Below are 25,198 nucleotides of genomic sequence, written 5' to 3' on the forward strand. Positions count from 1 at the left end.
AAGCGTAACAATAAAAGGAAAATATTCACATCTTGAGAAAAACTGTATTTTATATAAAAAATTTTTAATACATATTGATTTAAACAATAATATAATTTTACTATTTTGTTAGCAAATATTTGATTATTATTTAATGACGTGTCGCATTAAAAAAATATGACGAATGCTTAATATTAAAGTTAAAATAAAATAAAATTCTAGAGAAAGAAAGAATAATATAATAATACTTTATAACAGTTTAATTGTCAAGCCGTAATTTCGCGTTATACTGTAAATTAATTAAGAAAGTAATACATTTCCCGCTGGAGAATTGGTACCTAAATTAAGAGGTGAAGATCAGCTTTGCGCAGCTTATGATGTTGTACCTAGTATTCCCCGAGTGCTACGAAACAAATAATCAAGGATTGAATATCGGTGTCTCGCAGTAGCAATCACGGCTTCCTCTAGAGGTGTACTACGGTGTCCGCCAAGACGACCATAGTTGGCGAAGTTTGACAAGTTGGCGGTAACAGGGACCGTGGTACCAAGTGCCAAGAAAGTTCCGAGGAAGGATCAGTTGATGCATAGTCGCGGGAAGAAGGATGCGCCCTGCTAGCAAAGGACGTGTTCCGCGGGACAATCGCGAGTTACGTATACATGGAAAACGCTGAATCTGCCTGTGCTTAGTCGAGTTTCGCAACGACTAGTCAAGGATCCTGGAGTTTCTGATGGCGTAGGTTACAAATTCACGAGCAATTCCGAACGCACGATTTGCTCGCAAATATTTGTCCGCAACGGTCCTTAAATCATTCCGGAATTCTCATTTCCCGCTCAATTTTCCGTCTTTTAAACTTCATAAAAATGAAAATTATGCGCAACATTTATATATGAAAGTTTATGCCAGTCAAATTATATACAACACATGGCACTATTACTTTTATTCAAGTAATAACTTTGAAATAAAAATTTCGTGAAAATGATTTTTTTCACATTTATTTATATTATTATATTAAATAATACAAAAAATTTCTAAAATACGATTATGCGAATATAAATGTGACGAATGTAATTATCCAAGCAATTTAAAATTTTATATTTTTATAATTGTGTAAAAATATATAGTTATATTAAATGTACATTATATAGAAAATATCCAAAAAGAAGATAATATATGTCAAAACCAACGGATTATTGTGAAGTCACATTTTCTTCTAAATAAATACATTCAATTTCTACCGATGTCTTTTATAACTATTTAATTTTCAATTATCAAAGTTAATAATGTAATAATTATGTAATATCGCAATTAAAAGATTTCATCAAATGCAAATAAAATACAGATAAATCACTTTATACTAATAAGACCTTTGTATATGCAATTCTCTTTAGAAGCTTTTATACCTTTGACATTGCTCAGAATTAGCGAACAGTAATAACACCATAAAAGAAAGAATGACTTGTAATGCGACAAGTTTCTATCAAAGAAATTCTGTCACTTATCCAAGATAAAACAAATAAACGTACCATACAGAGTTGTACATTCAAAGGCTCGCGTCCTATTGTCACTCCTATCATAACTGAAATTGCACCAGTTATGCAGCTGGATATGTCAGTTTCTTTGTGTAACATGATAATCTGTATTGAGTGTGGAGTGCAACGTAGAGAAAGCATTTGTAATTTTCGAACAGATAATAATGCTGGGCGTGATATTATATTTATCCGATGTATGCGATATAGATGTTTCCTCAACGGCGAATATAGTAACGCTTTACCCGACAAAAGCTTACAATAATTATGATTTATCATTCGTTTGATATAATAATAAAACGTCCAAGTTTAATAGGGCAAATAAAAATTTATGTTACATTATATTGCACACGCAATAAACGTTCATTTAGATAATATAGTGTAATATTTTCAACAGAAAATCTATATGTGTATCTTTGGCACAATATCTTTGAAAAGTTCCCAGATTGATTTTTCCCAGAAAAACAAGTGGTTACCATTTATCGGCTAAAGTAGGTATATGAAGCCTTGTATCCAACATGTGTCAGTACCGGATTAGTAGTTGACAAATAAAAACGTGTTTCGTTTTGCCTGTTTTTGTATGCGGTTTCAGTTTTACGATGAAAAAACGAGTCTGTATCAAATTTTGTGTCAAACTTGACAAAAATGTGACGAAAATCTAAAAAAAAACGACTTATAAAGAAGATGTACCATCACATATGATAAAATTCGACTGATATAAGCGTTTCAATTAATCTAACCAGCCTGCAGTTAGTTAGAAGACAACGAGAGAAGTAGTAATATCTTTTGACGTTCGAACGAATTAAACGCACGCCGTGCGTTTCTTCCTCATCGAAAACCTCTGCCTTTGTGGGATAGCTGAATACTTCAATATCGAAAAAAACATCATTCTACCATTATTCACAAAGATGAAAAGCAGAAAGATTTGCGCTCATTTCGTCCCGTAATTTTTGGCCAAACGATAGGTTTCCAGTGACTCACTATCTACTGTATTCATCTGATCTGATTTCAACAGAATTTTTTTTTTTATTTTCCTCGATAAAATTGCGTCTAAAAGAAATTTTTTTTATAGTGTGCGATCAAAGTGAGCGATCAAAGAGAATGTACTAAAGGTGATTCCGGAAGAGGAGTATTATAAGGCTTCCAATAATTGTATCGCCATTCTATTGCGTGTATCGGGAGAGGAGGGTATTATGTAAAAATCTCTAAATGGTATGAAACTGATACCCGAATTCGTTCTTAAAATTTTTAGATGTTTATCTGGGAATTTTTCTCTCTCTCAGAAAAGTGTATAGTATAATGCTTTGGGCTAAAAAATTGATTTTTAATAGTATGTTTTCATATCATGTAAACATATAAATATTTTATGAATAATTTTGATACTTGTACATATAATGTACGATTTTAAAGTCGTAAAGTTATTAATATAATTTTAGAAATTTTTATATTATAATATAATTTTAGTTTACTCTTCGTAAGTCTGTGTTTTCTATTGTACATATATTATGCTTGTTAGCAAATTAAGTATGTTTATACTGCTTTACTTCAGCTAAGATATTTCTTCTTGCTTCTCGTTAACGCGCGCACAGAAATTTGAAATGATATTAAGTGTAATTATCTTTTTGGTTATAATATTGATTATATCCTCTTTTGTAACGTTAAATGCCCGTAAAAATGCATATGCAATATTATAGTGTATTAAACAATTATTAACGCGTTGTTTTTCAATATACATAGATATAGAAGAAAAATGATCTTTTTGAGAAGAATTAAAAGTTTGATCTTTACCAACAACTTCGAGAAAACCAACGATGCTGGACATCGGGTCAGTATTGACCTGGCACATGTACCAACCGCTGTCAGTCTGGCGCGTGTCTTTTATATGCAGAGACCACGTTCGATGGCCAATGTGTGTCACTGCGATCCGATGATTCTTCGTGATAACGTGACTCGCTATCGTCAGAATCGTCTGCGTATCGACTCGCAGCCACGCTACCTGCAATACAAAAATAAAATCAGATAACATATAATTTAATAAGCAATAATATATAATTTAATTCTTTTAATTTACTAGTATTATTCGTATTGTTTGATTTGGTACATATCGCTGTTATGATTTTATGTTCTAATGCTTATTATACATAAAATGTTTATATTAAGTTTATGCATTGTGTATGACATAAATAGAATTTCAAAGTAACTATGCTCGACGTGAAAAGTGCGATCCAAATAAGAGCTTCGTATTATACGCAGAACGGCATCTTATTGCTTCCAAGTATTTTGAGAACTTTCTAGGGGAGGTTTCAAAGAGAGAAAGAGAAAGAGAGAGAGAGAGAGAGAGAGAGAGAGCGCGAGCAAAAAAAAGTTTTATGTAAATACCTATATACACGAAATGCAATGCTTCCTAGATATAAATCAATTCGTGCTGACAGCTCAGACGAATGATTGTGGAAGGTAAAATGGAGAAAATATCGAAGAAATATAAAAGTATTAATGTTATTCTGCAATATTAAAGTCTTTTATATTGATTGACTTTTCAACAAAAACAATATATCAACAGTTTTGAAATTATCTTTAAATGTCTTTAAAAATATTTTAATTGTATATATTTAATTATTTTAATTATATGCTATTATTATTTATAACCATATTAATGTCTATTCTTTAAATCGTCAGAGAAATAAGTAAAAAAAATATCGAAATTTAGCGACTTCTTCAATTTGAAATAAAAACAATTCTCTCTTTGGGACACATGTTTCAACATGTACAGAATTTATTAAATTTTCAAGATATATTTTCAAGATATATATCCAATTTTCCTGTATTATAGCCAGAAAGACAACAAATGTAGATACTTTATGCCCTTCTCGGCTGTTGCCAGCTGCGTGAAAAGAGTTAATATTTTATTATATCATGTTGTTAAACAGATTTACATTTTCAAGTTTCATTTAAAAAGAAAAGTGAAAAAGAAAATTGCATCCGGACAACAATTTTCAACCGGTTCCATTAGATATAATAATCCACGGTATATCGCTGGAGGAAAGTGACAAAAGCGTATTATAATTTCATGTTAAGTGAATTTTATATTAATTTCATATTAAGGCTTTCTAAATTAGCTTTATAATATAATAATAACGTAACATAAAGTTATTAACTCTTATAAATTGTACATATATACAACTGTTACATATGCATGTATGTGTTTTTATTATATTGCTTTACCATGAAATAAATACTTAATGTAGAAAGTTTATATAGTGCTGAATTCATAATGTTGTAAAATAAAATATTTTAATGTTTTATATGCGCATGTATGCACATACATCAACGTACATACATAAATGTATAAATGTATAAAGAAATGCTTCAACATTTCAAAAAATAATTAAAATGTGCTCTTAAACATCGCAATGTTGACTTTTGATATAATAAAAAAAATGTTTTTCTTCATTATATAAGCAATTTATACTTATTGTTAAAGTATTCTCAAATAAAATATTGAGTTAGGAATATGTTTCGAAATTTATTCCACTATTACGTTAAATTTGTCACAGAAGACAAATATCACATTCAAAGAAATGTCAGTGTCATAGTGGCAATAAAGCTATCATTGTCATAGACCAAATCAAAGAGCATAATAATGTACAATGCGACTTATACCGTTTTATTCTTGGATTCCATTTTCTGTAAAAACAATCCTTTCATCTGATCCAATATCCGCGAAATATACATATGAACTGCCCTTTGGAATACTTATCGCTTTGTATACTGCAATTTATATTACAACCGAGTCGAGAGATATCATTAAAAAAGTAGATAGCATTCATCTTACTTATCCTTCATAGAAAAAAGGACGAAGATCTCGCTGAAACGATGCCGCACGCGGTTTTATTTATGAATGTCCGTTGTGAGTCTTTCATGCGCCCCATCTCCTCTCTCCTCTACTCCCGGCAATTCCCTCAACTACCGTCTTTCCCGTCCTCATCGCGGAAGCTGTCAACGCGTCTCATCGTCCAAGTACTCCCGACAATGTGCTCGACGCTTACCAACTACGCTCGTAACATAAAGAGGACGAGAATGGGGAGAGAAGGAGAGGAGTAAAACGAAAGAACGAGAAAGAAAACAAAAAAAAAAAAAAAAAAAAAGAACTTGTTACGCCGAAGTCGTAATATACTCGACGTCATTTTAGTCCTCCACCAGCGCTTCTCCTCGGCCCGTAGGCGATATGTGTCCCGTACAGTTGCAACCGCCACGTGCCTCGTGTGTACCGGACAGGCAGAGACGGTCTAGGAATGGCGAGGACTGGCAAACGAATAAAAAGAAGGCAAGGAGAGCAGCTCGAGGGCGAGGAATGAGGGCGGAAAAACGGCGGTTACATTCGTCGCGAGAAAGAAACGGAAAAGAAGGTGCCGGAGCGAAAGCGCGCGCGGCGAAGAAAGCGCGAACGATGGGGGAGGGCAAGGGTGGTTGTAAATTGTGTGCGCAAGACGGAGGTGCGAAAGCTCTCGGGGGTTGATAGAGAAGACGTATGTAACGCGCACGTCTATCTATACATGCATACATATATATATATATATACGCTATGTTTCTTCTCCTATGTTCCTTCTGCTCAAGAGCATATCGGTCTATTACGTACGCATGACGAGCTCCATGAGCACGCGTAATGGAAACACGTCGTCCTCCTTTATCCCACGCGCGGTCACGGACCGTGAGTTGTCATCGTAGCAATTACTCAAGTTCGTATGCAGGACCGAAATGCAACTGGCGCGGCGAACGCGCCTGGCATTACGGTACGACACGTTTCGCTTTTACGAATGATTCGTTTCGCTGTAACGATGTAATTGCACGTTGCCGTAATCATGCGGCCGAGAGCGCGTTTGAATAAACCTACCACGGATTTCTCTCGTTTTCCGCTGCATTTCTCCCCTCTCTTGTGTCCCTACTCGCATCCCGCAAAACAACACTTCTATGTCTTTCTTTCGTTTCGCGCACTGTGTGTTTTTGTGCTTTAGACGCGACGACCGGGGTCTGCTGGTTGAAAGCGGTGGAGAGGAAATCAGAACTCGGTGGCGACTCTTTATTTTCGTTTACGTCAGTCGCTCGTACAAGACGATACTTGTGTGTATATATATATACCCATCTACTTTTTTTATTTGTACTCTTACCTTAACATCTCCCTCCTCCTCCTCCTCTTTCGCAACCACTCGTTACACCACATTCCCGCAATACTCGCTTCATCCCTTAGTTGCACCTACAGTATGAAAGAAGTATCCGAGCGTGTAGTTCTTTAATTTCACAAGATATCTTCTCGAGGACCGAGCGCTTTCGCGACTCGGATTCGCGGTGAAAAATGACTCGGGCAAGTTTCCATCGAGACTACATCGTGTCCTAGCTCGCCAGACGATCGCTCATTCTTTCTCCTTCGATTTCTCTTCCGTTTGCGTGCATTCGTGTAATCGTTGATGCGATTAGTTTGAGTACTTTGAAGTGAGATAATGCCGGCGAGATTTCGATATATTTAAAAGAGGATATATTTGAGAGAGTCTGTTTAAATTGAATACTTTTTTATACAATATTTTAAAATAATTTGTATAGTCGATATCATAACAATATTGTGTAAAAAATGTATTTTAAACAGACATTAAACATATCGAAATCTCATCGATATTGTCATTTTCAATATGCAAGACATCTTAGAATTATAAATTAATTAAATTATTAACTATTATTATTAAGTATTGCACTTTTTATAACGACAGCAGTACATTAATACAATTATATTTGTTTTATCTAATTGGGACATACAAAGTTGTGTGAATTGCTAGCGCCAAGCGCTTTTGAATAATTAGATTACACATGCATATTGTGCTAATATGTGCTCGTATTATGCTAATATGATTCAATATAACAACTACATGTGTTGTTTCAAGAATATTTGCTTTTTACACAAATATTATATTTAAAATTACGATATTTCCTAAATACAAATTAATTTTATTTATTTATCAGTATCATTATTGCAATAGTTTATACAACGGTTTTGAAAAAATAAAAATATCAAGTATACAGACAGAAAGACAGATAGCTGCATAAACACTGTACTGTAATGTCATGAAACACGACATGATGTGAAATTAAAACTACGTCACGAGTTGTTATTGCGAGCGGTTCTCTTACGTGATATCGTCTAGCTATCATCTAAAGAGATGGTCTTTACACGCATGGTATAGCGCGATATGAATAAAAAAAATAATGTTTTCTCGTCAACATGTATTGCACTTATGTAACAACGTGTAAATTATTCACAGCTTATGACCGATGGCTTATAAAGAAAAATGAAGACAGTGATTCGTATTTACCCGACTGTGCACAGCTGTTAAAGATTTCTCAAATATTTTAACAAGATACGAACGCGACCAAGCAATTTTTCCATATAATAAATTGTCTGAGAGAAAGAGAGAGAGAGAGAGAGAGAGAACTGTACTTGACCGTCACGTTCTTACTTAGAATCTTGGTAATAACGCGTGCGAAATTTTCAATGCAGCTTTATATAGTCAAGTAACGTGCTCTCACATAATCTAATAACATTAAATAATTAAAGACGATATAATCATATTTTTATCTACGGAAAGGTAAAAAAGAAAAAAATTTGATTTATCACATATTCAAAAATTACTTATTTTAAATGTTTTATATATTCTCGCTTTACATACATAATGCTATATAATATCCCAAAATATCATTAGACATTTTATTTTTGGATTCTTTAATCAATTTTGCGCTAACCTTTTGTTAAAAAGAACTTTTTGATTGAACTCTATTTTTTTCTTCACAAATTTTAACATTTAACTTTAGATATCTTTGTAACTGATATCTTTATCATATTTTATTAAAGTAAAGTTTACCTGTTTATTTGAGTAATGTGATATAAGATTTTATTTACACGTACATATACACATGCATGCACATACACACGCAAACGCATCGACACACATATATACATACGTATATCTTTCAGAGATTAGAGTTTAACGGTAAATCTCTTTTGGCGAATTCAGTTGGACTGCACTAGTGCGCACTAGTGCACATACAGGTTATTGTACACAAATTTACATTGGCATAAGTAATGAAAAAAGTAAAATAATTAATACAAAGAGCTATTATCATATTGTTCAATACGAATAATCATAATAATTCATATTATTATAATTATCTTAATATTTTATTTACTTGTGTTTATATACCAAATTTGTATACGATAACCTTTAATGTGCAGCAGTGCGCACTAGTACACCAAGTGAATTCGCTATTTGTTTAAACAAATCCTTGGCAAAATATATTTGGAGACAATCTTTCGGAGATCAGAGTACAGATTAACTGCAAATAGAAACCAAACACAAAAGAACGCTCACAATATTATATACACTTACATCTTGAGATTTTACAGTAATATTTGAAAAAATAATCAATGTCGATAATCAAATTTAAATATATCCTGTAAAATAGATGATAAATATAGATACAATTTTTGTATTTCAATGTAAATTTTATATTACCTAAAAACAAATTCTATTACTCGCTCAGAAAATTATATATTTATTTAGAGATAATATAATTATAAAATTTTGTTTTCTTTTTTTAATCTTGTACATATTATACATAATAACATGCACAATATTATACATAAAACAAATGAAACAAAATTTTGCTTGCGTTGTTTAGAAGAAAATAATGTACTATCGTGTGTATACAGCGCAAGAGAGATTTACTGTTTATATTATGATATGTGACGAATGTATGTTACATTACTAATTTGCAAAACAAAGCGTCATTAAATGTGCAGATGAAAATCAGTCAACGTGTATGCGTGCGCATATTCGTGTTTATTAAAGACAAATATATTAAATGTACTCTGCACAACAAAACAAAGTTCAGTTATTTAAGTTTTCTAATGACATGCTGAAATATGTTGAATATTCCGATGTGTAAATGTTGGAAAATTCTAAGTGTAATAACGGTTATCATCGAACAGCTATGGTATGGTAATAATCACGCTTGTATAGCACTCTCGCGGTTTAAATGTCTAACGCACGTCATTCACTCCTCGATGGTGATACATGTATGATCACGATCGTATCAAAAATTAAAAAGAAATAACGTATGAGAAAAATACATACGTTGAAATGGATATAGTACGTGTAATCTACAGCGATAACATTTATTTTCAGTCTTTTTGCTTGTTTTGAAAAAATATACTCAGCTCTCTGTTAATGAATAAGTAAAATTATATATATATATATATATATATGTATATGTATATGTAATTTTACAATAAGCTCTTGAAAGATATACATATACATATATAGTTGGCATTTTTACATTAATTTTTAAAATACTATTTAACAAATCTCGGAAATTTCAGAATTACTCTATGTTTTTGCTATATATATATATATATATATATATACATATATATGTGAAATTACTAATGTTATATGTTCTATCATGCTAAATTATTACTACGTTGCTTAAAAAAACTACGTATTTTCAAGCTAATAATTACTACGTTTATACGAAAGACAGATTTAATTAGTTTCATTATGCCTTGTCGCAATTAAAAATTTATTTTTTGCATAATGTCTCATGAGATTTAACTGCATATAAAATTACAAAGCATATATAAATTGTAAAAATTAACCTTTTTTTTTTAGTAAAAAGTAATTAAAATGTATATAAAAAATAGCAATTGTCACACATTATTTTCTCGATATTACAATCTCAGCATTATAAGCAATTAGAAAAACAATTTTGAGAACTAAAATTTTACAGTGTTTATGCGTATGTAAATAATGAGATTTTATTTCATTTCAAATATACTTTTATCAGAAAAATTTAATTTACAAATTATTACTAAAGAATTATTTACAATAAGATTGAAAAATGATGATAAATAAGTGACTTGCCATCAAAGTCTACAAAAATATTTGTTTTACAATTTCATCATATAATACGGTTGATGGAAAAAAATTCCATATTAATTTAATTAAAATGTCATTTGCTAAATTATATTTATTTCAAAAATATTCACGAGATATACATTAAAAAATTCAGATAGAGCTACCTAAATGTAACGATTTTTTTCACAATTGCATGAACGTCTCTTAACTTGGTGGTTTTGTTTTTGTTTTTGTAAAAAATAGTTTATTCACTGGATCATTAAATATACCCTATATACGAACAACAGAAAGACTATCTAATCCGGATTAGGTTACAGATTAGTTTCACATGTTATCAGAGAACTCAAAGATAAGCATCTGTCCGTAACGTCAAAGTTTGCCGTGGACAGAGGTCGAAATAATCGGTGAATTCGATGCAAGTTGTACAGAGGGATAATTAGTCCCAGTGGTACAATTGGCATAATTATTGTCTGCTGCGGTTTATCCCCGCACACTTTCCTCCTGCGAGTGCTCAACTCCCCCTTTAACCCCTTCTCTCTTTCTCTCTCTCTCTCTCTCTCTCTCTCTCCCTCTTTAGTTCGATGTTTTACAACCACTATCCAACGCTCCTACCACCGACAAAACACACGATCACATTAATGAGCCCAACAAGAGCCGATTGAACGGGTTTTGCCTAAACAAGGAATGCCCTGTTAATTGTAATCGCTCATCAACCACGGACGCGCTAATTACAAAGGCAATCATCGTAACGAATGTCAAATACAGATAACGCTATCCAGGTCGTTTGTGTTCCCATGGACAGACAGATACGTAATTCCTAAAGCCCGCGCGCTCTACGACTTGTTTGTCTAGCGCATTATCATTAACCTGGTTATGTGCAATAAGAAGTACCTTCTCAGCCTCCTTCAGCTTAAGCTTTAGAGTAAGCTGAAATTTGCATTTCCTGTCGCTAGTCGTACCGATTGCAAAGACAACCCTAATAAATCGCATACATATATATCTGAGTGCCTTCTTTACGATTAGCAATTGCATATCTTTGGTATGGCAATAAATTATTAACGCACAACGACATTGTATAATACTGTTTCATAAATGCATTTGTTTTAATGGACGTTAAAGTTGTTATCATAAATGTAAAATGTGATTAATTATGAATAGTTTGTAAGCGCTCATATTCGAATTTAATATTTATAAAGATAAGTAAAAAATTTCGAGTTAACACATTTTAAATTTTACAGCTTTAATAATTTATTCTATTTGGAAGCTACATTTTTGTCCAATAAATCACAACAGGTGTTTATGGATATTGTGTATATATAATGGATATATTATATATATTAATAAGATATATTTTAAAAATTTGTCGATGTCTAAAAAAGGTTTTATATATAAGTTTTACTCTGAGAACACTATTTAGTTTAACTTGCCGCAATCTGTTAAAAGTGCTTCGTACCTTGAACAAGTAAAATATCATAAAAGTTGAGTGCTTAAGTTATAACTCACAAACATCTTTGCTTGTTTATAACAAACTTGAAATTCCATAATAAACTCCAAACTACTGACCAAACATTATTCAAAATAAACAGCCTTTTTGTTTAAAATTGCATTATTTTGCGTTAAAGCGATCGAAACTTATCAACTTTGAAAGTAAACTGTACTTTTGATATTATTGGCTGTTAAGCTTAGTAGGTCAGTAATAGCTCATGACGTACTTCTGCGCGAAGTCGATAAGTTATATATTATCTAGCAAAGTGGCATTGACAGAACATTTTATATGTGTATTTTTTACGTCTTTTTGTAAAAGTCATGTGGTACACGATTTGAAAAAAACTGGTTACACATCACGTCTATCAAAAGAAAAGCAATTAAACATTATTACATCAAAGATACAACTGAACAAGCTATTTTTAAAATTCATATCTTTTAGCTTTTGGGTATATTTAAAAAAAAACGAACTGACCATATGTTTTTTATCGAAGGCTAACTGGTTCGCTACAAATAACAAAAAACAATCTGCACATAAAGAAACCGCGCACACATGTTATCCGTATCGCACAAATTTCAAAGTTTTTCTTTCACTAAAAAATATACGAATGACTGTTGCATAGTTTCGATCGCCTATGTAAAATGCGAGAAGTCCTAGCATCTATAAGATAAATCATGTAGTCAGTTTTTTAAATAGTCCAACAAAATTACTCGAAACACGCTTGAATGTATTCAAAAACAATAATTTGAAAATATAAATAATTCACACATTATAACTGAATAATATATTCTTTGTCTATATATAAAATGTTTCAGTTGACTGAATCTATCTAATATTTAATATAATTGCAAGGAAGGGGACGCTCACAAAGATCTTCAAAAACACGAGAGAAATAAAATAAAAGAAAACTTTGCTTTCTTTATTCCTGATAAAAAAAAGAAATGTCTAGAAGTTCATCGGTAACATTCTCGGATTGTCTCGCCAACTGGTGCCAGCTAAATACATACTCGTCGCTTATGTCCCTCTTACACGAACTTGTGACTCGTGACGCCGCAAAACACGCTCACGCACGGATAGCGCCAAGATACCTGTCAAACATCCCTCGGTTGGAAGCGTCCCAGGACGTACCTCGGCGCATATTCTTCCCCGCTATTTGCTATTTGCCTTTCCTACCCCCGTCCGTCAGACATCATTTTTCATATCCCGACCCCAGAAATATCCGGCGAAGGATGACGTTCTCCAACCTCCGACGTTGACAATGTGCTGCGTTGATTGAATCGTCGTACGTCAAGGCGTTTTCTGCTTCGACGCCTTCTTCTCTTTCTCTATCTTCCTTCTACTTTTAGTCGTTCTGTTTTCCTCTATCTTCCTTCCACCTTTTCTCTCTCTCTCTCTCTCTCTCTCTCTCTCTCTCTCTCTCTCTCTCTCTCTCTCTCTCTCTCTCTATTTCATTCTCTCGTTCTAGTCCATTACCTTACTCTTAACCGAGATTCATCTATCACAATGCTTAGTAAGATCTCGTTTGATATTTAATTCACACGATGCAATCGTTCGTATAACATAAATTGCTTTGATATGCCAAAGACTGTGTGGTCAATTCTGATATTTATAGCATATCAACCTCGCTGATCCCTATCGTCGTAAAATGCTTTCCAATTTAATCCTCGACGTTGACATAGTAGAAAATAGTAGAAAAGTAGAAAATGTTGCAGTTTTGTTTTGAGTTAGGTACAATGTCAGACCATATATGATATCGTATATTAGACAACAAATAAAATTCATTACAAATGTAAAAACCAATATTGATGACGTAAAACTACATAAAAATAATATATGTAAAAATGACATAATTGCATTACTAGAAAACATTTACCCTTGAGATGTATAAATAACTTTCTACTTTCTAGATATATAAATATTGATTCTATCTCTTACATATTTTATTCTTTTTTTATATATGTCTTCTTAATTGTATTGTGTAAAAACATTAATTTTTTTACAATTATAATGTATTATTATAGTAATAGTAAAACGAGGAAAGTTAAATTTGCAAATTTTTAAAATGCTTTTTTCATTTTAATAAAGTAATATATTTTCTTGTAGAACAGCTGTTTCGAGGATTGTACTAGAAATTCGTGCACATATCTTCCCGCGATGTCCACATTAATTCTCTCTTTTGACCAAGAAAGAAAAAGCTACATGACGTACTACCGAAGAAGAAGCGGCCATTGCGTTTGTATTCCTTTACTAGTACGTCATGTGGTCTGTCTTGTCAGAACAAAGCCTTAATGTCCAAGTCCGCTGCGATGTTTCATGTGAGCATTCTTCTCCGGTCCTAGAATGTATTCTGCCGTGAAACGTTAAGCGTTTAATAATTTGTAATCGTGTGCTGCGCGCGGGAGACTGCGTCGTGTAGCGGAAAGTCGGATAGACATAAAAATATATCTACTCTTATTCCATTCTGCTTTGAACGTAAACTCGCCGTGCAAGCAGTGCAGCCGACCGGTTTAGCAAGAGAAATTCAAAGGAAATACTTAAAAGCGGTGAAAACTGACGCTAATGGAATTTCGTTGTAACTGACACTTTTTTTGCATCTTTGTAGTGCGACATACTCAGAATTATGAATTGAGTTCTGCGGTCGAAATAAAAACTCCGCGAATGATATTCCGATTAAGCGAGAGACAGTGCGACAACTTTTTCAATAATACGATATTTACAATACAATACACAGTATATCGGTTAAAGCTATATAAGAGAAATGTCTTTAAATTCATTTATCAATTTTATTTATGTGTAATTTTATTTTTGATTTCTTTTATTTATTATAATACATAACGCAAAAAGTTAAAGGGTCACTTTCTTCCATATAAAAAAAAAACCAATATCCAAGTAGGTGTAACATTCTTAAAAATAATCAGAATAAGATCAATAAAAAAGCGTTTTATAGCTTGCAGTTTCTAGTTTTAGAATCTTTAAATGAATTTCAATTATTTTTATTCGTTACAAAATTACATTGTAAAAAAGCGACGACCGTTGATTGAACAAATTTTTTCAAAAGTTTCTCCAAAAATACCGAACTAAAAAATAATCTTAGCACGATTTTATTAATTAAAGAGCAGAACTTGAGCTTTAATTACTTTTTTTAACTAATGTTTTATGATTTTTTTTCTCCGAAATATTTATTATTAAGCCAAAATCGAGCTATTGACCTTGGACGCATGTAACTAGTGGAAAAATGATCGTACAATAATAATTAAAAAAGCAATTAAAGAAAAATGTAGCATTTTAAAATGCTCTTATCGTTTTTTCAATTATTATTCATTTTTAAGCGGAATTGTTACTTAAAAATCAAATAAAATTGCATTTTTATTTTTTTTTATTTAAATCAATGAAAGTTAACAAAAAACGTTAAAATTATCATGAAATCTACAACATTTACGAGTAAAAAGCATTCCAGTTACTCGTACAAAAGACCAAAGTGTTAAGTTTTTTTCTGTACATTTCAAAAACTTAAAATAATTATTATTGTACGATACATTTTTTCACTAGTTATAACCGTTCAAAGTCAATAGCTCGATTTTGTTTTAATAAGGAATATCTCGGCGGAAAAAATCGTACACATTCATTAAAAAAAAGAAATTAAAACTAAAACTCTGCTCTTTAACACTTAATTAATGAAATTGTGTTAGGATTTTTTTTTAATTTGGTATTCTTGGACAAACTTTTGAAAAATTTGTTCAATCGACGAACGTCGCTTTCTTACAATGTAATTTTGTAACAAATAGAAATAATTAAAATTCATTTAAAGATTCTAAAACTAGAAATTTCAAGCTTTAAAATGCTTTTTTATTGATCTTATTCCGATTATTTTTAAAGAAGTTGCAACTACTTGAAAATTGGCCTTTTTTATGGAAGAAAGTGGCCCTTTGCGTAATATATTGTTATATTTGAGAATAAAAATATTTTAAAAGTTGAAGAATCAGCATATTATTCCCTAATATACTCTCACTATATAATTCTCACTAATATAAAATTAATTCTAAAAATAAATAAAACTGACCCAAACTATAGTATACGTATAAGAACATTATATAAGAAACAGTGTTTATCTTGTGTTTAAATTTCGAAAAAAAATTTATAAATAATAAATGTAATATTACAATTTCCATTAGTTAATAAAATTTTAATTAACTTCAGTTAATAAAATTAAATATATGACATTTATATTTTCTTGCAAATTTTATTTTTATAAGCAGTAAAAATATATAAGAATTATGAAAGAAGCAATTTTAGAGTACCTTTTTTAACAAAGAATTTACATTCATAAATAAAACATCATGCGAATTTTATTAATCGTATACCAAGAAAGTCAATGAAATATATGTATATTATGTAGTACTTTTTTTTAAATAAGTGCACGAACGTATACGATGCTTTTGACATTATCCTAGTTTAATGAAGTATGAGTAGAGAAAAAACTGGTACTACTGGTGGACTATTTGGTTCTCTCTTAATTTGTCTTTCGCGCAGATGAGTCGGAACACGACGCTGACGCGCGAAATTTCACAAAGAGACGGCAATTACTGCTAGCATGGTTAATAGCTAGTGCATTTGCCGTGGGCTTATTTCATATTCATTAAAACGGGATACAATTTTATGGAATAAAATCAAGTTTTTCTTGGTAAAAATGGCATGTTTAAAGTATATATTTCGACAAGTAAGAAAATTAATTTAATCGAACAACTCTTGATAGATTCAGTTTTTCAGCATATTAATTTCATTATATTCTTTTTTATATTATTACAAATATTGACGTTGCAATTGGGCATTATTCAATATCATTAATTTCGCATATTTTATGTAATTATAATGTAATTTAAATTTTATTTTTATTTATCTAAGTTTTCCACTTTTTTGTCAGTAAAATTGGTTTTTAATAAAGTAATAAAAGAAAGAACTTTGTGTGATTCTCGCGATAAAATTATATTGTATTTAAAATTTTTCTAAATATAAATTTTCAATTTTAATCGCCAGCCAATGGTGACGGCCAAAGTGACGTACATAACAAAAATTCTAATAATACATTTATTTACATTTATGTGATTTAAAATATGATTATAATGCAAAAATAAATCAGTATAACGTACAGAAAAAAATGATATAATATGGTCAAATATAATCATACCTAATTAGTTATAAAAAGAGATCTGGTAACACATGTAATTTTCCTCGAAACCAACCGAAACGTTTGGTCAATTCACAACCACTTGTTATCTAAAGAAATAAATCATTAAGTTATTATGCACCACTTACTATGTTCAGGCTATAATTGGCCTTTTCATTTTATGTTATTTGATTTTTATCAGAGAAGGTAATTTATATACTACTTTTTATTGTGTATAATCATATCATATATAATAATATCCGAAATTTAGGGAAATATTATCTTTATGTATTTATATTCGGCTAGATATGTTTACATATATAATCAAATATGATTAACTAAGATTATGACGTACCAAATTTTGGATTTAATTACATACGGGTAGTTCATATTGTGTTAATTTAAGATTTAATTATATATATATATATATATAAAATTTTAAAAATGTGAGCATATATTAAAATTCTTTTATTTAAATCTGACTCTTAAAATTTTTTAATTCTCATATTTCAATCGAGATATGATGTGGAAGTGAATTGCATAAAACGTGCTTGGCGGAAAATCGTACTAACTATATTCTTTTCACGTAGCTACCTTTATTTTACGCAGCTGCCAGTGCGTTTTCATTTTGAAATCCGTATGTAATCGTGATATTCAGGACTGTTGGAGGCTATATATATATATATATGAAATGCATTTTCTCCAACCTCTTCTCTGCTTTAAACCCTACATCTTATTGTATTAAGTACGAGTAATGTGTCGTGCGTAGCACGCGGTTCGCACTGATCACATATTTAATGTATGTATCTGTCAAAATATACTCTCTTTGTTCCGAATAACGATCCTGAGTATCTTTCGTAACAAGGATTGCCGCTAATAGTAATGCTCAATAATTCATTAGATCGTACTTATATAATTATCAAAACTCTGTTGAATGTTTCAGTTGCGATTTTCTCTTTCTATCGAACTTTCATCTCATCCGTTCACTTCCTTCCCTTAGGATTTCCCAATGAGCGTACGACAAGTCCCCACAATGACATTTTACTTTACTCACCGGCTCGTCGTCTTGCCATTTCACCCACAAAATGTCACCCTCGACCCCGACGCGCCCCGCGACAAGAAGCTTACGAAAATGTCATACCTTCGTCTCGAAGTCCCTACCGTCCCAGCCAATGTCGTTTCACATTTTTCGAGCTCACTACACTCAGTTCGGGTTTATTTTCAGACGCGGCTGCATACGTTTTGCGGAGGTATGCCGCCGGCATGATGCACCTTGCATCTGAGAGCAGACAAGAAATAAACGGTACGCAGATGAAAGAGTTTTAGATATTTGCCTTTATTAGATGAGAAACGAATAATTTAATATGAGAATTCTTATAACAAAGCAAATAAAATAAATTATCATCAAATTATTATCAGCATTATATTTAATAAAAAACCAGTCATGCAATACAGCGGAAAGAACAAATTAAATTTAATAAAGCATTCTGTTTCTACATAATTATTCAACAAGAATAAATTTTCAATATTTATCAAAAAAATTAAAACTATGATAATGCAATATAACGATTTAATTGTGCAGTTAAGCAATTTTAATGAGTTAAATAAATAAATAAAATCAATTGGGAATTACAAAATTTCGAAATAAATGTATTCAATTAAATTATATATATAACATTTGTAAGAATATCTTCTTTTTATAAATGTAAAACAATATCTAATAAAAAAATGTAAATTTAATTAATAAGTTAGACTCGAGACTTGAAGATTGTAATTATGTAATTCAATGATAGTAACAATTAACAAAATACTTTTGACAAAAGTTTCAACAGACACAGTTAACTTCAATAGATTCACCATTATTTTGCGTTTTATCGATTTCTCCAACATATCTGCATAGTGGCGATAAATTAATGTGAGTTGCAATCTCGAATGGTACCGTTAATTCTCTTTATGACAAAATCGGAGAATGCATTCATTTGAAAACGTCAGAAAAATTGCAAAGTTTCTTAATGCAGAAACTCGGCGGTGACCTGCAGATGATGTTACAATTTGCTCAAAGCGATATGCCGTTTATTTCGCCGGCCAATAACCATATTTTATACGTACGCGACGTAGTATAGTTAATAGTCGAATCATTAATCAAGTGATTACGACGTACAAAATGAACCAATCTGACAGAATAATTTATTCCCCTCCACTGAATTTCTCCTTACTTCACACAAATCTTAAATAGCGATCTGATAAACCTCTGAATATCTGAATACTTTCTAAATATGTCTTTTGGAAAAAAATTGTATGCATTACTGCATTATTTATTACATTATATAACTAAACTATTCCTTATTTATTTATTTTTATTTAATTATTTCCGCTATAAATTTTGGTTAACTATTTATTTTAGTTTGATTCTTACTGTTAGTCAACCTATAATTCAGTTTATCACGTACACATATAAGCGTAAGAGGTATAAAGCTTAAAATCTATATCTACATTTTTTTTTGTTATGTTTTCCTCACAGCATGAAGTAATAACGACTAGATGACCATCTTTTATTCTATCGCCACGTTATCTATTGCTCAATGTTCTTCACAGACATTTATCTTGCGGTTTTTTGAGCGCTTGTTACTCCTGCTGCGTAACCCACCCTGAGAATCACATACACATTACACGCACACATACTGTTCGAAGATTTATTTCTCACGCGAATCTCTCTCTTTCTCAATCTTTTTAACCTTGGCAAAATAATCTCCTGCAAAAGTTGATATAATAATAACAACTTTATTTCATAATTAATTTATACATATCTATATACAATAATATATATAATTTATAATGTAGATTACTAATGTTATAATAAAAAATAATAGCAAAACTTATTATACATCCAGTCACAATTTACTTGTTTTGTAAAGCAATTTTTGTTTTTTATTACATGTGATATATTATACATAATTTAGATATATGTACATTTCTCTGTTGTACATCTATGTGTAACAAGTTACCTTGTTTTATAATACATGACTGACGTCGCTATACACATATTTCTAGAATGTCTTAGTGGCGCACCCTCAAGCGGGATATTATACACTCTCTCAAATATATTTATACATATATTTTCCCTCTAATAATAAGAAGAAGGAAAGCTGATGTATAGCGCCATGATATCTTTCTAATAACATGTCAGAAAATTACATTACATATTATCTTACATAACATATGATTTTTAGAACTAAAAAAATTGAGTCTGGTAAATATTAATTTTTAAATAACAATCAGCAATAAATATCGTATATTTTATTTTTTTTTGCAAATTTATATACACTAGTATACATATAGCGTGCGCTACATATATATGCTATTCATTATTTATTTATTTATTAATATTTAATATTAAATTACTTTTTATTTATTTATTTATTAGTGTATTTAAGTTACTTTATTATTTAATTAACCATATTTTTTATTTATATTATGATATATTATTTATATATACAAATATAAAAAAAAATTAAACTAATTTTTTATAAGTAAAAACGTTTTTTAAATAATTTTTTGTAGTCGATTAGATAAAGTAAGAGCCAAACTTTGAATTAGTATATTTAAATTAAGCAAGTATATTATAAATTTAACATTGTTACAAAGTGCTAAGTCAGCGAGAAAAGCACATCTGTTTTTATCTTTTATTGCGATTATTAAGAGAATATGAACAGCTTTCACTCAATAGCTCGACCGAAATCATTAGTGTCGTTAGGTGTGCCAAATTCCTTGATTTATTGTTTAATTTCGTTGATAACAAGAAAAGTCTCCCCAATTTTGAAAATCATGGATATTTATAGATCTTTCTCAGTTTGTATTTTCCTACTTCAGAAAACAGATCCAATCATTGGGCGACAAATAGTTAGGTAAATTAATCAATATTAAGAAGAATAGAAGTATCGTTTCTTGTTTTAAGATAAACACTTGTATATGAAAAATAAACCACTCTTTTCAATGCTGAGACGTCAAATTAAGACGAATAATAATTAAATAACATGTAATAATCAGTTACATTTTATATAATTAAATATGTAAAAATTTTTTAAGACCATTTCTCTTGCTTCTCAAACTTTTATCAAATTTTTATCTGAAGAATGGAGGAGAGTCTGAAAAACAATATTTATTTATAATGTCATATGCAATTTACAAACACTATAGCATTCTGAAATTCTTTCAATAATTTCAATAATAATCTTTTAGTTCAAACCCTATTGATATAACCTCTTTGTATAACTTACACAAACTATTAAATTAATAAAAAAAATATCGCGATATTTTTTTTCTATATCGTGCCAACGTTGGAGAGAGGACTTTTTTACGATATTCAGAGAAAGACTCTCACCAGTCGCGCAATAAAAAGACAGGAATACTGTATCTATCGCGGATGAATATAACGCTATTGATAGCAACCACACTCGCTCGATTTTCACCAGCCATCTACGCGATCCCGAAACTAAACAACCGTGAAGTAATTTCAGCGAGCCGAATCGTTTGACGTGATAAAGTCCAATTAACTCTCCTCGCAATTGCTGCATGCACGTGGTTCTACGACAGCGCAGCCGCTTCAAATCGGAGCATATTCGAGGACAGAAGCGACACGGAGATTCGTTGTGCAGTGGCGCGGCTATGAGAAGCAGAGAAAAACAGTAAGCGAAATGAAAGGTCGGAAATGGGGTAAGCTTCCTTCCGAAACCAGCTGTGTTTTCGTACAAGCTACATTTGTGTGCGCGCGCATATGTATGTATACATACATGTGCACATATGTGCAAGCGCGTGTATAGGAAACTCTGTATATAGATATGCATCGAGGAAACGCGTTACCCCACTTTCCTTGACTACTTCCGCGCTTCATCTTCACCCTTCGATTCTCACGGTTCTTCGCTTCTAGATTACAAACTGCAGTTGCCGCTGTTGCAGCGACTGCTGCATCGTAATGCACACGAGAGAGAGCCCAAACGATACCGAATGAAATTGGAGCGCATATCCTATCACATGCGCATCGGAAAAAGAGGTGGAAAGAAACAGCGCGTTTCTTCAAATATTTTATGTCTATAATATCATTTCGTTGCAATAAGTACGGTTGCATCAAATACATCCAATCTCTTTCAGCATGTTCAACGATGCATGGATCCATTAACTTTGAAAATTGCTCATGTCCGTTTCGTTTTCTTGGAATATCAAAAATCTTTTTTAATATAATTCGAATCTCGCCAGATTACTAATAAAAATGTACTTGTAACTTAGAAACGAATCAATCTCAACATTTTTTGTTTGCATATGCTTTGTTTTATATTAAAATATCAGCATTCATATAAAAAATATTTATTAAAGATAGCTACATAAAATAAAACAGATGTAGAAATTGGCAACAAGTTGTTTTGAGAACAGAAAGAAAAAGGCTTTTCTTATAAGAAACAAACCAATATGTGATGGCAACAATATCCTTGGTTCTCAAGAAACGAAAACAGATGTAATGCAAAAGTGTCCCACCAATATTAAATTGATAAAAAAATGTAAAATAACAAATTTTCTTTCTTATTACAAATAAAATATTTAAAAAAATATTATTTTTATTTATTTTTATTCATTATCGTTTTGTGCATTCTTTATTATATGTCATTTAAAAGCGATACATTGCTAATCTATCTCTTTTATATTTCTGTTATATTAATATCTTTATTAAGAAAAGAGCAGTCATCGAGTAGTTAAAAAATATAAACATTAATAAAAAAATATATAAATAATGTGTAAAGATAGGAAGAACATTCTTATCTTTTAACAAGAAAACAAAAGTTAGATTTATATCGTACCTATATTGTGCAATGTTTGAAAACAGTTACTTTGGATGACCAATCATATAAAAGTACGATCTCTCTTAAACAACTACACAAGATTCGAACTTTATAAGTACCATCGTCTGTTGGCGAGAGTTAAGAAGAAAGCACTGAAGTCTTTTTCGATGTCGCGCTACTGTAAAAATAAGTGAGATTTTTAAATTGTGTTCTACAGAGTATTAACCATATTTTCTAACTGATAATTACACAGACATTGTAATATATATAATATAATTATATATGTATTAACATCTCTGTAATGTAATATTAAGATAAATAGTGAAAGTATTTTCTGCTAATTGCTTAGTTTCTTTAATTATCTCTAAAAATAATAGTTAAATACACATGCGTGTTTTGTTTATTTCATATATATATATATATATATATATATATATATAGGTCGTTAAAACGTATATTAAGTAAATAGCAGCAAATATTTTACATTGTCAAAAGACAATAGGTTTGGTAATAGAACGCTCGCTCAGTTACTGGTATTCACTAGCGAACGAGATATTAAAGAAAACATAAACTTCATGTCGTGATATTTAATATCCGATTCTAGCTGCTAACACACATACGTATATTATATATATATATATATATATATATGTTCAGTGCACTAGATTAAGAACGTATTAAATACATCGATTTGAATGCACTCTTACGTTGTATGCGGTATATTGTAAGCATCGTATAGCGCGGCACAATGCAGCCGGAATCAAGGGTAAATTCAAATTTGCATCCCAGGTCGATATCCGTGAGCGGAAGGAAACGCGTTTCCGACCTTGCTCACTTATAATCCACTCCAAATGTAATGGTTTCCTCGATCAATGGCGCAATACACAGCGTAACGCAAAGAGCATTTCGGTATCTCATCCCGCGCGAATTCTACGTATTTGGCTGGAGGGCAATTAGTGCCCTCGCGATATTAATACGTCCGTTTCCGTGTGTAGCCAATAGGGAGTAGAAACTCGAGAGAATGTAAAGGCACCGGGTGGCAGGCTTGAAAATCAGAGAAAAACAGCAAGATGGAGAGAAAGCGATTAAATCGAAACCAGAGAATTGCACATCGGTCATTTCGTCTGCGTTTTCCATCCGTGTTGATTTAACTCGCCGTGGAACATTCCTTGATTGCACATTGATTATTTGCGTACATTTTATCTCGCACAAAACCACATTTAAGGAAAATTAAATCATTCGATAATTTGCTTGTCGTTTTAAAAACTGATTGTACTAGAGAAAAAGCAGACGGTGACCTTTTCATTGAGGTGACGCAAAGTGCAAAGTATCTATAGAAGAGCACGTACAACTTTTGTGTCTGTGTATGTACAGAGGAAAACGCAAGGTGGCAAGAGAGACGAGAAAAGTGGACCGGCGAAATAAAAGTAGTGACCCTGGCCATTGACATGTCGTTACTCTCGCAAGGAGAAATCTCAGCTGACTCGTATCCTCTCTCCTGAAATCCAGGAAATTATCGTCGACAAGATCGTAACTCCCGAAACACGGGCTTCTTCTACGGGATATCCGGCTGTCTGTTGTCCCGTTCGATGTAACTGTGCGCGCCGGTATCGCGAATAATTAATACTGCGGTTTGTTTGCACGAACAATCACAGGAGCTGGGTTTCTCTCCCTCGATCGTATTCGCGTCAGTGACCACTTTCTCGCTTCAGCTATTGACTGCGAACGCAGACATGGAATACGCCGGCATTCTCTGAACGTTAAACACCTTGATCCAAAGTCCGTCACATTAAGATCGCCGTCAGATGTGTGCGAGAAATCGTGCGTCGTGTCAGTAAGGACCGTCGGGTAATCAAGAATCGTCAAGGGATTGTGGAATATTCCATGCCTCTGGTAGATGCGCAATTTGCCGAATGTTACGGCGAGGAAGTACACAATGCCTTTGCAACAGACCGTAATGATTTCGAGAGTTTGCTCCCTCGAGAGAATATTAGTCGTAAGCGTTGCATTACTTGGTGTGAGACAGGCCGTATAAAAGGTCGCGCGAAATTTGACACCTTATCGTAATGGAAAACAAAAATGTGGATATTATATATATAATATTTCTTAATTGGAGTCTTTGGAAAAAGAAGCCCTTTAAAATTTTACAAAATGTATAAAAATGTTCAAATTTTCTAAAATATGTATTATAAAAAAAACTTACACAACTGTCCTTTTTTATTTTTATAATGTTAAATCTTATAAATTTTATGAT

General features: G+C 31.6%; 1 protein-coding gene across 1 annotated transcript in view; it reads right to left on the minus strand.

Annotated features, from left to right (window-relative positions):
* Positions 1 to 25,198, minus strand: part of LOC140666160 (neurotrimin) — an 81,855-nt gene that overhangs the window by 22,177 nt on the left and 34,480 nt on the right. The window contains exon 3 of the mRNA XM_072893042.1: positions 3,295 to 3,502. Within this exon, the coding sequence (XP_072749143.1) occupies positions 3,295 to 3,502 (208 nt within the window). The remainder of the gene's footprint in view (positions 1 to 3,294; positions 3,503 to 25,198) is intronic.

The sequence above is a fragment of the Anoplolepis gracilipes genome, chromosome 5 (assembly GCF_047496725.1).
Source record: "Anoplolepis gracilipes chromosome 5, ASM4749672v1, whole genome shotgun sequence".
Lineage (NCBI taxonomy): Eukaryota > Metazoa > Arthropoda > Insecta > Hymenoptera > Formicidae > Anoplolepis > Anoplolepis gracilipes.